This window comes from Cuculus canorus, chromosome 4, assembly GCF_017976375.1.
Source record: "Cuculus canorus isolate bCucCan1 chromosome 4, bCucCan1.pri, whole genome shotgun sequence".
NCBI classification, from domain to species: Eukaryota; Metazoa; Chordata; class Aves; order Cuculiformes; family Cuculidae; genus Cuculus; species Cuculus canorus.
This window is the reverse complement of record NC_071404.1, coordinates 77,369,141-77,381,371: the sequence shown is the minus strand read 5'-3', so window position 1 is coordinate 77,381,371 and position 12,231 is coordinate 77,369,141. Positions and strand designations below refer to the sequence as shown.

Sequence of the window (12,231 nt, the reverse complement as noted above, 5' to 3'; positions counted from 1 at the left end):
TTAGCACTGTATGTGCCTCCACGGAATCTATTTTCCTGGTGATTCTCTATGCTTATGGTTTAAACTGTTTCCCAGGAATGTGAAATAGTAAAACCAGGGAAGGAATAATGTGGAAAATAGTAATTTAATATTGTGTTTGGTTTCATGAGCCTCCATTCCGGAGAATTAAAGCATCCTTTCCAGTTACTGGTTGCCTTTGATTTAACATTCAGTAAGAATAAATAAGGTTTTTTATTTTCTTTTTTTACTTGATTGATTTTCAGGTGCAGAACAAAATTGTGTGTTTCGGGTATTTCAATCCTGCTTGTCTGCAGATGTTACATTACAATCAATTGGTGTTTCCAGTCATTCCAGAGAGCAGCCGGTCACATAAACAGAGCAGTTCTGGGGGCTTTTCTCTTAAAGCACAGGTTTTCGCGATAGTCTTTGTGCTTGGATTTTGTCATTTCCATTAGACTTTCTGGCATCTTCCAGTATTTAGTTTCTCATGTTTGGGCTTAATCTATTTTAGGTTTTCCCAAAGGACTCAAAAGGCTGCTCGAAGATGAAACAATTAAAAAGGTTGGCGTAGGAATTGAGGGAGATCAATGGAAGCTGATGAGTGACTTTGAAATCAGACTGAAGAGCTTTGTGGAGCTGGCTGACGTGGCTAATGAGAAAGTAAAACTTAAAACCTTTTTGTTGCGGGAGGGATTCTTGTTACTTGTGCTATGCAAAAGGAGGCTTCCATGTCTCCATAGGAGTTTGATTCTGATAGCAAATGTATTCTGTAGTGAGAATGTAGAGAGATGTATTGTAACTTATTTTAAAAAATAAATTTAAAAAGAACTCTCTAGAAAGAACTAAGTCTGTCTCAGTGAGCAAGTTAATGAACATTTGCCCCTTTCAATCTGTTGACCTTTTGCAGTCACAAGGTATGGCTTTCTAATTCAGCTGCAGATACGTTTTCTCTCCTCCTGAGTGATAGAAATTGCCAGATTGTTTCAAGCCAGGGTTCTGCTGGCAATGGTATACTCATACCAGCAGCAGCCGGACCTCTAAAACAAGATGCAAGAAGTGCTGCGGTGGCAGTGGAGGACTGGTGTCTGTTTGAAGGGAGGCAGCCCTCTTGCCATGACTCGCTTGGTGCTGGAAGGAAGTGTCAAGATCTTCCTTGAAGTCCTCTGTGTGGAGGTGTTTGCCACACAGTCTGAAGCTGTAGAAATAGCTTTTCCATCCGTCTGAAGTTGGTGTGGTCTCTGCTCCCACATGGGTGCAGTTTCCAGCACCAAGTGACCCATTGTTCAGAAGCAGCGTTGCATCTAGTGCACCCTGGATTTCAGTTCAGTTGGATTTTGATTAGATACCAATTTATGTAGGGAGATCTGTGCTGTCTTATTAGGGAAGAGAGCAAAAGGTTTATTACCTTGCAAATCATCCTGACATTCTTATTTTGAGTGTGTCCCTTAAAGCTTTTTTATCTTTTTGTATATGCGAGGCTTTTCATTACCTGTACGCGGTCTCTCCCTGCACTTCTCTTTCCTTCTGTGCTCCTTTTATTGGTTTGGTAGAATAATAGCAGCAATTCTAGTTTCCTGGTGGAGGACAGAGATTTATGCCCAAAAATAACACTACTGATACTTTTCTCTGTTCTGTGCATTATGTACCCTGTGTAATTAACTCGCAGCTGGAGAAAGGGGAACACAATGCATCATCAGCATTTGGGGCAGTGCTTTCCATATGAGCCATCTTGAAATTTTGTTTCCTAATGTGTCCTAAGTTGTACAAATTAAACGGTTTTGCTCAAACAATAGAAGAAGCTGTTTCTTTTCAGACTTGGAGTTTCCTCAGTTCACATCCCCTGCTTTTTTTTTTTATTGCCAGCATCTGACTCCAGAAAGATTTGTTATGAAGATGAGCAATGTGATCTCCAATAGCAACTTTAAAGTCTTCTGCTAAAGAGAAAACTAACCAAAAATAAGCTTGAAAACGAAGAGTGAGAGAACAAAGAATAGGGTTATATATAATGGGACAATGCAACAGGGAGGGCTAGGGCCGCCTAAAAGGAATCATTGGTAGTTTTTTTACAATGGGGATGAGCTGATGCTGCTGCAATGTTGCGCTGCTGCAATGTTGCGCTGCTGCTGTTAAGCTTGACGGTTCTGCATGTTTTGCAAGCTGGAATAGCTGAAGGCTGTGCCGGTGAGCTCTGGATCCTTGAGATCTGAAGGGAAGTTTCCCAAACTGGCTGTTGAGACAATAGCATGTAGCAACTTTGACAAGTAAGTAGGATTACAAAAGCAATTGAAAACAGCAGCCTGGTGGGATGACTTCTAGAAACTTCTGATGAAATAACTGCTTCCCAGCACACTGAATACTTGTTAGTGTGGTCTGTAACTGCACTCTTTAGCTCACACTTTGTTTTGGACTTGAAAAAGATAATAAAACACTTGGAGGCAGTTTTTAATATTCCCATGTTTATATTAAATAAGTTCCTGGTGTTTGGTACCAAGTTTCTCTAATTAGAAAAGCAAATAAGGAGGAAGAGAAGGTTGCTTTTTAAGTCTGTGGCTTTTATTTTATTGACCTGGAGCCTACATTGTACGGATATCTCCTATTTTTGGTAGTGTGACAAGGCCACCTGGCACTGCATGGACTCATCTGGCCCTAATGCCAGCTTTCCAGCATGACAATGTAGGTACAACCTCTGACAATACAGTTTCAGGACAAGGAAGTAGAGCTTTCAAATGGCCAAACTGCCTTCTTATGAGGGCAGAATAAGGCCTGGAGAAGACTCGCTGCTTTGAGAAACTGTTCCCTTCTGACTAACCCAGAGCTCTTTGCTTCTAATGGGGCTTAAGTACGCTTTACTGCTTCTAGGAATGTATTCTACCAGGTCCAATAACTTTCCACTTTAAACAAGTTCTGTGTTCTTTTTTTCTTTCCCCAGCTGAAGTGTAAGGAGATTTGGAGTCTAAATGGTCTGGTAAAGCACCTTTTTGGCAAGCAACTTTTGAAGGATAAATCTGTCCGCTGTAGCAACTGGGAAGAGTTTCCACTCAATGAGGAGCAGAAATTGTACGCAGCCACGGATGCCTATGTATGTACAAGAGGAGATCACCATTCCACTCACATCAATAAATTCAGTCTATAATGTGCTGTTAAGCTGCTGGTTTTAATGACTTTTTTTCCTACAGAATGTAACGAATGTAGGAAGACTGGGGTCCACTGCGGATATGGGATGCTTAAAGGTGGAAATGCCACCATGTAGGTTGCCATCCAATTCCTTGTCTGTTTTAAGTTTTTAAACTTCAGTGTTCATCCAGGGCTTCCTAAGATCTTCTCTGTGAAGATTATACTGCTTGTCCTGACTCGGTAACGTGTCTTGTTGCTGAGGCACTTGAAGATGATGTGGTGAACGTTTCCTGTAGAAAATTGAATGTAAATGGAAGAAAGAAACCCCATTCTACAGCAGTCTTGAATCTTCCATGAGGTCCTTGCCTCTTGATATTTCATGATGTTGCAAATTTGCCATTTTAGTGAAATCTATTCATGAAGCAGAGCTCCTGGAAGTTCTGCTGCACTCTAGAGTGTGCCAAGTAACACGAGCACCAACAGATATCCCTGAGGAGTGTCTGTTTCCCACTCCAAGATGTCTGCTCAGGGAAGTGAGTTTCGATGGAGCAATCAGGTGGATTTTGTATCTGTCTGTATGGAGTAAGCCTGAATTCTTGCAGTGTGATTTATCCCACGTAGGTATAACATGGCTGATGTGTATTGAAATACAATAATTGCTTACAGAAGTGAAGAGTGTGTAATTATTTTTGGTTCCCCTGTCTGCAGGTATTCACTGTAGCTTGCTCGCACTTTGGGATGTGTTTTCTGCCGGGGTTTTTGCTCATTATTCTTAAGCTGCTTACAAACCAAAATCCTGCTAAATATAATACACGAGATAAACTTAAAAAGGAACTTTGAAGAAATACAGCCTTCTCCAGTGGCTGATGGAGCAGAACCACAGCATGGAGTACTAAGAAGAGTAATTAAGTTGGATGTGAATTTTTGTTGTTTTGTAAACTCTCTGCTTTTTCACCACTTCGAAAAGAGTGTAGTTTTCCTGCTGCTCTATGAAGGGATTTACCGCTATGCTGCTGGGTGCTGCATGCTTCCTGGGAGAAAATTGTTCTTTATGGCACTAAAATAAAATCCTCTCAGGCTTTTACTTCTGTGATGAGGTTCAATGGAGGAAGGAAAGTGGGATAGTGGTTTGGTTTCTTTTCTGGCTCAGGAAACATTATGTATTTTCTAGTTTTGTTAAATGTTGAGCTGTGGAGGGTTTAGCCACTGTTAAGACCCAAACCAGTAAGGAAAGGAGCTCTGGGTTTGGTGCCTGGTGTGGCTGCTGTAGCCAGCTTTTTCCAGGCAGTGCCTCTTTCTCTTTGTGCTCTATTCTGCCTTTTGGAGCCTTACAGGAATATGAGGGAGTGAATTGTTCTTTCTCCTTCCTCTTTAAGGTGCTTTGGTTAACGTGTGTAGCTTAATTAGCACATTCCTGGCTTTAGGCTACGTTTTCCTGTTAGAACTTATTATTCATATCAAGGGAAATATTAAGCACACAGTGCCTACCTTGGTGGGTCCATAGCTATTCTCTTGGAGCACTACCTAAAATCTGAATGAGATGGAGCAGATGGTGAGGCTGGGAGGAGAGTACTTGCAGCTCCCCATTTGCACCTGGCTTTCTAAGATAACTATGAGGGGATCTAGATAAGAGTATCCACGACAATGTGAACCCCAAGTCAAGACTCTACCTTTTGCAAAGTATTCTGTAAAATGTAACCTGGTTGTGATGAACAATGCAGACCATTGACCGGGTCATGGGTGGGCATGGACCAGCAACTCATTCTGGTGTTCAGAATGTATTCATGCCATGGTTTGCTGAATTAATCCTTGGGGATTTTTGTTTAGTCTCCATGGTGCTGCTTTTCTGCAGAGCACTAAGTACTAATTTTATTTCCTTTCTTTTGCAGGCTGGCTTCATCGTTTATCAAAAACTGAAAAATATGAATAATGGTGACCGGAGATTATTTTATGTAGGAAGAGGTAAATTATACATTCAAACATAAGGAATTAATTCAATGTACAATTGAATATTCCATTTCCCGACCGTTTTTCCCATAGGATCTTTGTGTCAGGATTGTCTGGCTTCTCGGTGATAAGAGGTCACCTCCAGAGGGTGCATAGTAAAGGTTCTTAAATGACCTAGGTTACCACAGTGTGAGGCTGTTTTCCACAGTGCTGTGAGAGTGCAGTCTTGTTATGTCGTTTGTTTCTGCTGTGTACAGAGATGGTAAGAATTCCTGCTGTCATTCCATTTTGTTATGGCAACACTTCAGTGAGTTAATTTCAACTCTGCTGATGAATGGACAAAAATCTAGTTGAAGAAGAAATAGGATCACAAAAAATACACGTTATGAAGTAATGCTTTACTTGAGGCATATAAATAGGACCAAATTTTTTTAGTGCAGGTTAGTATTATTTACTTGATTAGAAAAGTGATTCTTAGATCTTAGGTTTTGTTCAGTTTGATGCTTCATAAGGAAAATCAAGTATTCCACGTAGCTTTTGATTGAAAAGGAGGTGGGGGGGAGTTCTTTTCCTGTTTATACTGGCTGAATTTTACTTTTCTATCAAAGACAGAAGTGGCAATGCTATCCTCTTAATATGAGCTGCAGCTTTTGGCTTTGATTTAGTCAGCGTATCCATGTTACCAGCTGTTTCCTGGGAGCTGTATTGGAGAAAGATAACTTTGAGATGGTCCTGCTCTGTATCCTTTTTCCCTGAGCACACGTAACAGACCACTGTAAGAGATGCAATGCTGAAGTAGATGGAAGTTTGGCCTCATTTGATGTACTCAAGTTTTAGGCACTGTAAAAGTCTGTCTTAACAGCTGTAGGTCTCGTAGAAATGCTGTTACTTAAATGGGGTTTGTTTGCATCTAGATGTTAGGCCTTAAATATTCTGAAATAACTCTGGCATTTCTTACAGATAATGTGTTGTCAGAAGGTGTGAAAGAGCGCTTGACTTCACTAGCTGAAGAGATAACAGACCTGGCTTCTCGCATCCCTGACTCCTCTGGACAACTTGAAAATAGGCAGAGGTTAGATTTTTGTCAGCCTGTCTCTGCTTTGCATGTAAGATCAACGTGTTATTATTGATGCCTGAAGTCCCACACAACAAAATATGCTTGTGTTGACAGCACCTCTGTTATATGCGCATCCTTTTCCAAGAAAAGAAATCACAGTACACTCCATAGGAAAATACTGTCTTTATATGTAGGAAAATAGGTTTTCACTGGTCTAAGTGCAATGGGTTTGACACTGAGCTTTGCTGAATCTGTTTCTTCTTGCTGAAATGCACAGCAAGACCTTCTCTCCTAAATACTCAGGACTCTTGCATGATTAACTACTGGAAGTCTGGAGACGTGATGTTAATGCAAGTGTGGGGACGATACCACAAATGGTGTTTTCAGAGTTTTTATAGGTTTTCTTCAGTGTAAAGAATTTTAATTTTCTTCTCACAGAAGTGAAATCCAGTTGCATAGGAGTGATGAGTCTTTATGTATGAAGTTTTGGACAAACTCTGTCTGGAGAAATGGACTACTTTAGAATCCTGGAATCTGCTTGTGGCTGATATATACTTATAACTTTATCTTTGGTGTGTAACTTTCTTGTTTTATCTTCTAGAGCTGCAGAAATATTGGCTGATATATCAGAGAATGTAAATGCCTTAAGGAACACGCTCTTTGGTTCAGGTTCCCCTCCTGTACTGGAGAGGAGCCGTGGTGCAACCCCAACAAATCTTGAGGGGGAGTCAGCAAATGTGGGAGCAGAAGTTGTTGAAATGCCTGAATTTGCTAAACACCTTCAAGTTGACTTCAACATCTGCTCTGATGCTACACTAGCTGGCCTCTGGGCAGGAGACAGAAATGAAGAGGAGGAAAAAAGAGGTGACACTGTTGGGGAAGATGGGGCTGCAGCAGCCAGCTCTAAGGAGAAAGCAGATGACTTAATGTCACTAGACATCACTGAGCAAGAACTTCAGCTCTTGGAACAGCAGGCTGCAAGAGAATTGCTTGACGAAGCTGCGCCTGAGGTAATGAGAAAAGCCCTCATTAATCGTGGACACTCCACCGAAGAAGCAGTCTCACCCTTAATTTTCCCTATGATTTTAAAAAGTTCTGTTCCTGAGAGAACATTAAGACAGTCTGGAAAAAGGTCTCAGAGTCTGGAAAATATTTGTAGAAGTAGTCAAGCACTGAGCTGCTCTTCAGTCACGTGGTTGGAACGATTAGTGGTGAATACAGAAGCTGTAGATGATCTGATTAGTTTTCCTCTTTCAGTTGCTAATATGTTACCAAAATTTCTTGCAGCGTGGAGGCAAATTTTGGAGTCAAGTGTTTCCAACTTAGTCATGAATAAAAAGCAGATCTTTTTCGAAGGGGTCTGTAAATAACAGTCTTTCTAGTGACTGCTGAATGTGGATTGATGCCTCTTAAATCAGATTATAATTTCCTTATGCCCCAAGTGTTTCACGCATCTGATGGTACTACTGTTTGTCTCTTACTACAGGGCCTTCTTATGTTCTTCTATTTCTTTCAGATACTTTTTTAATGGGCAGGCACCAAAGCTGAATGTTGAGTTTAGTTATTTTTGTGAAGAAGTAAAAGCATACAGAGAAATGGTTTATAGTATGTACTGAAGATTAAAAGGTTGCGAGTAGAATAGAAGTAACTGCTGATAAGAAGAAAATATTTTCTTTCTTAGGAGATGTGCTCCACAGACAGCGAACAAAATATTTCCTGTGTTATTGAAAGTGATGAAGAACTGGAAATGGAGATGCTTAAAGTGAGTACCTCGGGGGTTTTATTCTTAGCTTTTTTGGTAATGGTGCTCTTGGGTCACAGTGGAGCATCGTATAGCTGAGGGGAGGGAAGGTGAAACAAAACTATGTTGCTCACGGAAGATATATGAATGTGTGGATACCTAAAGAATTCAGTTTACTGGTGTTAGACTTCAATATCGCTTGCATCCTACTGCATCGTTACTGTACCAGCTTGGACTTGATCCATCTGCTTACTGCAATTTTGTAGATACTTGCAGGTAAACGGATCTGCTCTAAGTCTGGTATTCAAATCCTTGTCCAAGGTGGTTTGTGAGCTGCAGGTGCTGCTAACCTGGGCTGTAGGTCAAATTACTTTGCAGCTATGATTTGCAGGCCTTTATTCCTGATTTCCCAGTGTGCTCTATGTATTTTCAGTCAAGCAACTGAATGTTTCCATCAGACCAGTCATAAGTGTTTGTGTTCTTGTACACGTGAGAGGGTTACATGTGTTGCTTGCAGCTAAGTAGGTAGCAGCGCATAAAAGTCGGGCGAAAAAGTTGAGTTTTCTTCTAGGGAAGGACCGTGTCTCTTCTGAGTGATTCTCGGTGCTGCACATCCATCCTCTATAAATGCAATTTTGGTCAAAAAAACTATCTTGAGTGGAAGGGGTTTAGTTTAGTGTTCCTCAAAGTACTGTGTTTTGGAAACAAAAGTCACATGACGTTGGGATGCTGTCCTTTCCTTTTCTGTGACCAACATCCTAATTCGCTTCTCAGTGAAATTTGTGCCTTGATCTCGTTGAAAGTCAGAAAAAACTGCAACCCAACCTTTGGTTTTATAAGGTAACAGGTTTTAATATCTGCAAAATTTCAAAGACCTTTTTGCAAAGAAGAAATAAAAGTCATTGCAATGGTATCCAGGAAGTGGCTCTTGGAATTTGAATGCTACTGATGAAGTAGTTCGAGCACTGAGCTTTTCTTTGTGCTGTGTGCCAATAGACCTAAGTTAGGCCACAGGTAGGTTAAAACTCATGTGTCTCCATGGCATTTTACCACAGACATGCATAGTGTCTATCCTTTCATTCTCCAAAGTAACTTTTCCTCCTGATTTCCAGTCTTTAGAAAATGTAGATGCTTCCAAAGGAGTTTTAACAGAAACAGAATCCAATAAATGCAGAAAAACTCCTGACACAGAATTGAATGTTGCACCAGATGGTGATGAAGACGAAGGCATTGAGGAAGAAGAGGAAGAATGTTTCGGTATGTTTAAAATCATAGTGCATGATTAAATATAAATATCCGCTGTCTACTGAGCAGATGTGGAAGGAGAGTGACATTTTGTGCTTGGTCTCTTACAGCAGAAAGTTAAAGCTCCTCTGGGTTTCAAAAGGAGTACTTGTCTGTATGTCAAGATGAAAATTTAAAGGTGTCCTTGACAAAACATAGTTGACTTCCATCATGATCAGTAGAGTTTATGTGTGCTTAATGGGAGTAAAACTGATCTGGGGATTTGAAGGTGATGCAGAACTGAGGGGACTTACTCAGAACACAGCAGAGGGGAAGATTCTGCAGCGATTCTACCACTGCTACTTTGTGGTAGAATTCTTGGAAAGTTCTGGCTTGGGGGTGATTTTGAATTAATGCTTTGGAGCTGACCCTGTGGAGATGAATCAGATGGGGAAAAGGCTGGAGCGTGAGGTGTGCAATATCCCTTGGCTTGCTTGGATGGTTACTGCATGAAAGCTTCTTTCCATGGTTGTGTAAGTGAGGCTATGGGCCTTGTTACTGACAAGTAACAGCAATGGCCAGAAGAAAAGCTGCTTGCTGCTTCCAAGCAGAATGTGAGCTGCTAAATGGGGACAGATTCAGTTCTCTTTAAACAACAGCCAGGCAGGCTGTTACAGGGAGTGTGTGCTTGCCCAGCATGCAAAAACTAGGTGGAAATGTCATGCTTTCTACTGCTGAATGTTAATTATAAACAGATGTCTTGAAAGTGTTTCTTCAGTGTTCGTAGCAAGCTTGGGATCCCCTTGCATGTCACTTTTGCACCAAGACTTTGTTAGTAGCTAGCGGTGTCTGGTATTGATTAGTGTAGCTTCCGTGGGGTCTTTAATGACATGCCTGGTAAAATATCTCTAGTACCTCATCTGAACAAGTTCTGTATAATTCAAGTGTGCATTACAGTACCTATTGCTTTATTATCTCATTAATCAAGCCGTATTTTCTCCTCCCCATGCAGGGTCTATGAGGATCCTGTTTGCTTTTTATCCTTTATTCTAGCCTGTAAATATCTTTAGAGTTCGTCTCTGTTTTGACTGGAAATGCTCAAATCCTGGGCCTTGGGCATCACTAAGAGTGAGCAGACTGCTGTTCGCCAGCTATGCTGTATTTTAAAACTGAATCACAGGTGAAGTTTTTTCTCCTCTCTCCCATGAAAGATCCATCGCTGCCAGTACCGAGTGAAAGCCACATCACGTGTCTGAAGACTTATTTTGGGCATTCTTCTTTTAAACCGTAAGTGCGTTTTCTGTTAAAATGAACTCTCGAGGTTCATTTTCTTTCCATTCTTTTAACTCAGATGATTTTTTTTGTTGCTACTTACTTCAAAAATCACTAACAAGATAGGACCTGTGCAAAATCCCTAGAAAATTAAAGTAGACTTTGCCACACCAAGGTGTCAAAATAGATCTTGTGGCGTGTTAATTATAATACTCTACTCTTACAGTAGCAGGTGAGTTTCTTGATTCCTCTAATGGCATACCTCCTGTGATTGAGGCTTTATTGTATGGGGACTAGTTCAGGTGTTTTAAACAGCGAGCAACAAACTGCACAGATGTTATTCTCTGTATGAAAAACTTCCTTAGTCTGGTTATTCTTAATGTGCCTCTAGACAGGGAGAATTTTCTGTGATGTAGTGTAATCGTAATGCAGTATGTGCATATGTACTTCCACATTGCTGCTACACTTCTTATGTTCAGTGGGAGTGGATTGAAATCTAGTTGGATGAGCAGTGGTAGAATGCTTTCTGTGCAAGACACAGCCCAAGAGGGACACTGGGGAAGAAGCTGTTTTGCTAATACTTACTAAACTTTTGGAAACGTGTTGGAGGATTTTTTTGATTGACCATAGCTATGTATACTTGTGAGACCACAAAAGGATGAAAATTGTTCAGCAAAATCAAGATGCTGTTTAGAATCTATTGCGCTGAAGCTAACTAGTTTTCACAGTGTTTGCGGATCAGTTATTAACGTGCGGGAGACGCGGTTTGTTTTGTGATCCGTGAATGACTGCATCAAATGTTGCTTGCCTTAATTCTGATAGAAATCCCTACTGTAATACTGGTGGGACTGCCTGAAGTAGCTGGAGTGTTTTGAGTGGTTGCAGCATGTGAAGACAACTCTCTAAGGCAGCCAGAGGGTTTTCTTTAACCTGAAATTCAACTGAATATGTGGCTTCACAAAATTTACATGTTGTGTGTGGTAGCAAAAGTAAAATATTCCCCTTCATTTAATTTAAAGGGTCCAGTGGAAAGTGATCAATTCAGTTTTAGAAGACAGAAGAGATAATCTTGTTGTCATGGCAACTGGTAAGTTACCTTTACAACTGAAGAAGCAGCAAAAAATCGTTCCCTGTTTGGGGAGAGTAGGACTCAAACTTGGAGACTGTCCATGTGGCTCAAATGAGCAGGGTGTCCTGATTGAGACTGTGTAACTCTAAGCCAGCTATGCTGGCCTCTTGTTTCTCTGTCCTAGTCTTTGTCACTGACCTTGGTGTAGAAAGGAATATCAACTGGATGCTGACCATATTTATCTCGTATCTTTGTTCCTCTTAGCAGAACAAATATCATCCTTTTTTTAGGGCTCAAAAGGCGTTAGAATTGTCTTACGTAGCTGTATGTTATAGCTATATAGAAGGCATGATGTTTTGTTTATGCCTGTTTTCTTTAAGGCTATGGGAAAAGCTTGTGCTACCAGTTTCCTCCTGTTTACACTGGATATACAGGAATTGTCATCTGTCCTCTTATCTCCTTGATGGAGGACCAGGTGCTGCAGCTGACGTAAGTAACGTGGTAGTAGCAAGCTGCTGCCATATTTATTGCCTGTTGGAAACCCACGGATTCTGCTTGTGTCGTTCCTTGGTGTTTAAGGTTGCAGCTTTGTACAGCAAGCTGTTTGTGTGTCGGCTGTAAAGCATATGTTTCTCAAGGAACACATACAAACTGTGTCATTAGTCGAAGATCACCGGGTTTGCCAATGATGTGAACTGTAGGCTGAGTTTGCAAAGGATCTGTGCTGGTGGGTGGCTCCTGAAGGTGGATCCTTCTCAAGTATTTCAGGATTCACAGACCAAACTGATGGAGGAGCTTCAGCCTGTG

General features: G+C 41.0%; 1 protein-coding gene across 5 annotated transcripts in view; it reads left to right on the top strand.

Moving 5' to 3' along the window:
* WRN (WRN RecQ like helicase) overlaps positions 1-12,231 on the top strand; it is a 41,876-nt gene that overhangs the window by 8,407 nt on the left and 21,238 nt on the right. For 3 of the 5 annotated variants that reach the window (XM_054065245.1, XM_009566149.2, XM_054065244.1), the window contains exons 6-15: positions 512-660; positions 2,930-3,079; positions 5,004-5,076; positions 6,022-6,133; positions 6,720-7,128; positions 7,800-7,880; positions 8,972-9,116; positions 10,295-10,370; positions 11,375-11,442; positions 11,805-11,913. In XM_054065245.1, coding sequence (XP_053921220.1) covers positions 512-660; positions 2,930-3,079; positions 5,004-5,076; positions 6,022-6,133; positions 6,720-7,128; positions 7,800-7,880; positions 8,972-9,116; positions 10,295-10,370; positions 11,375-11,442; positions 11,805-11,913 — 1,372 coding nt within the window. Of the gene's footprint in view, positions 1-511; positions 661-2,929; positions 3,080-3,176; positions 3,247-5,003; positions 5,077-6,021; positions 6,134-6,719; positions 7,129-7,799; positions 7,881-8,971; positions 9,117-10,294; positions 10,371-11,374; positions 11,443-11,804; positions 11,914-12,231 lie in introns of those variants that run through there. The other 2 variants (XM_054065247.1, XM_054065246.1) reach the window with 2 other exon arrangements.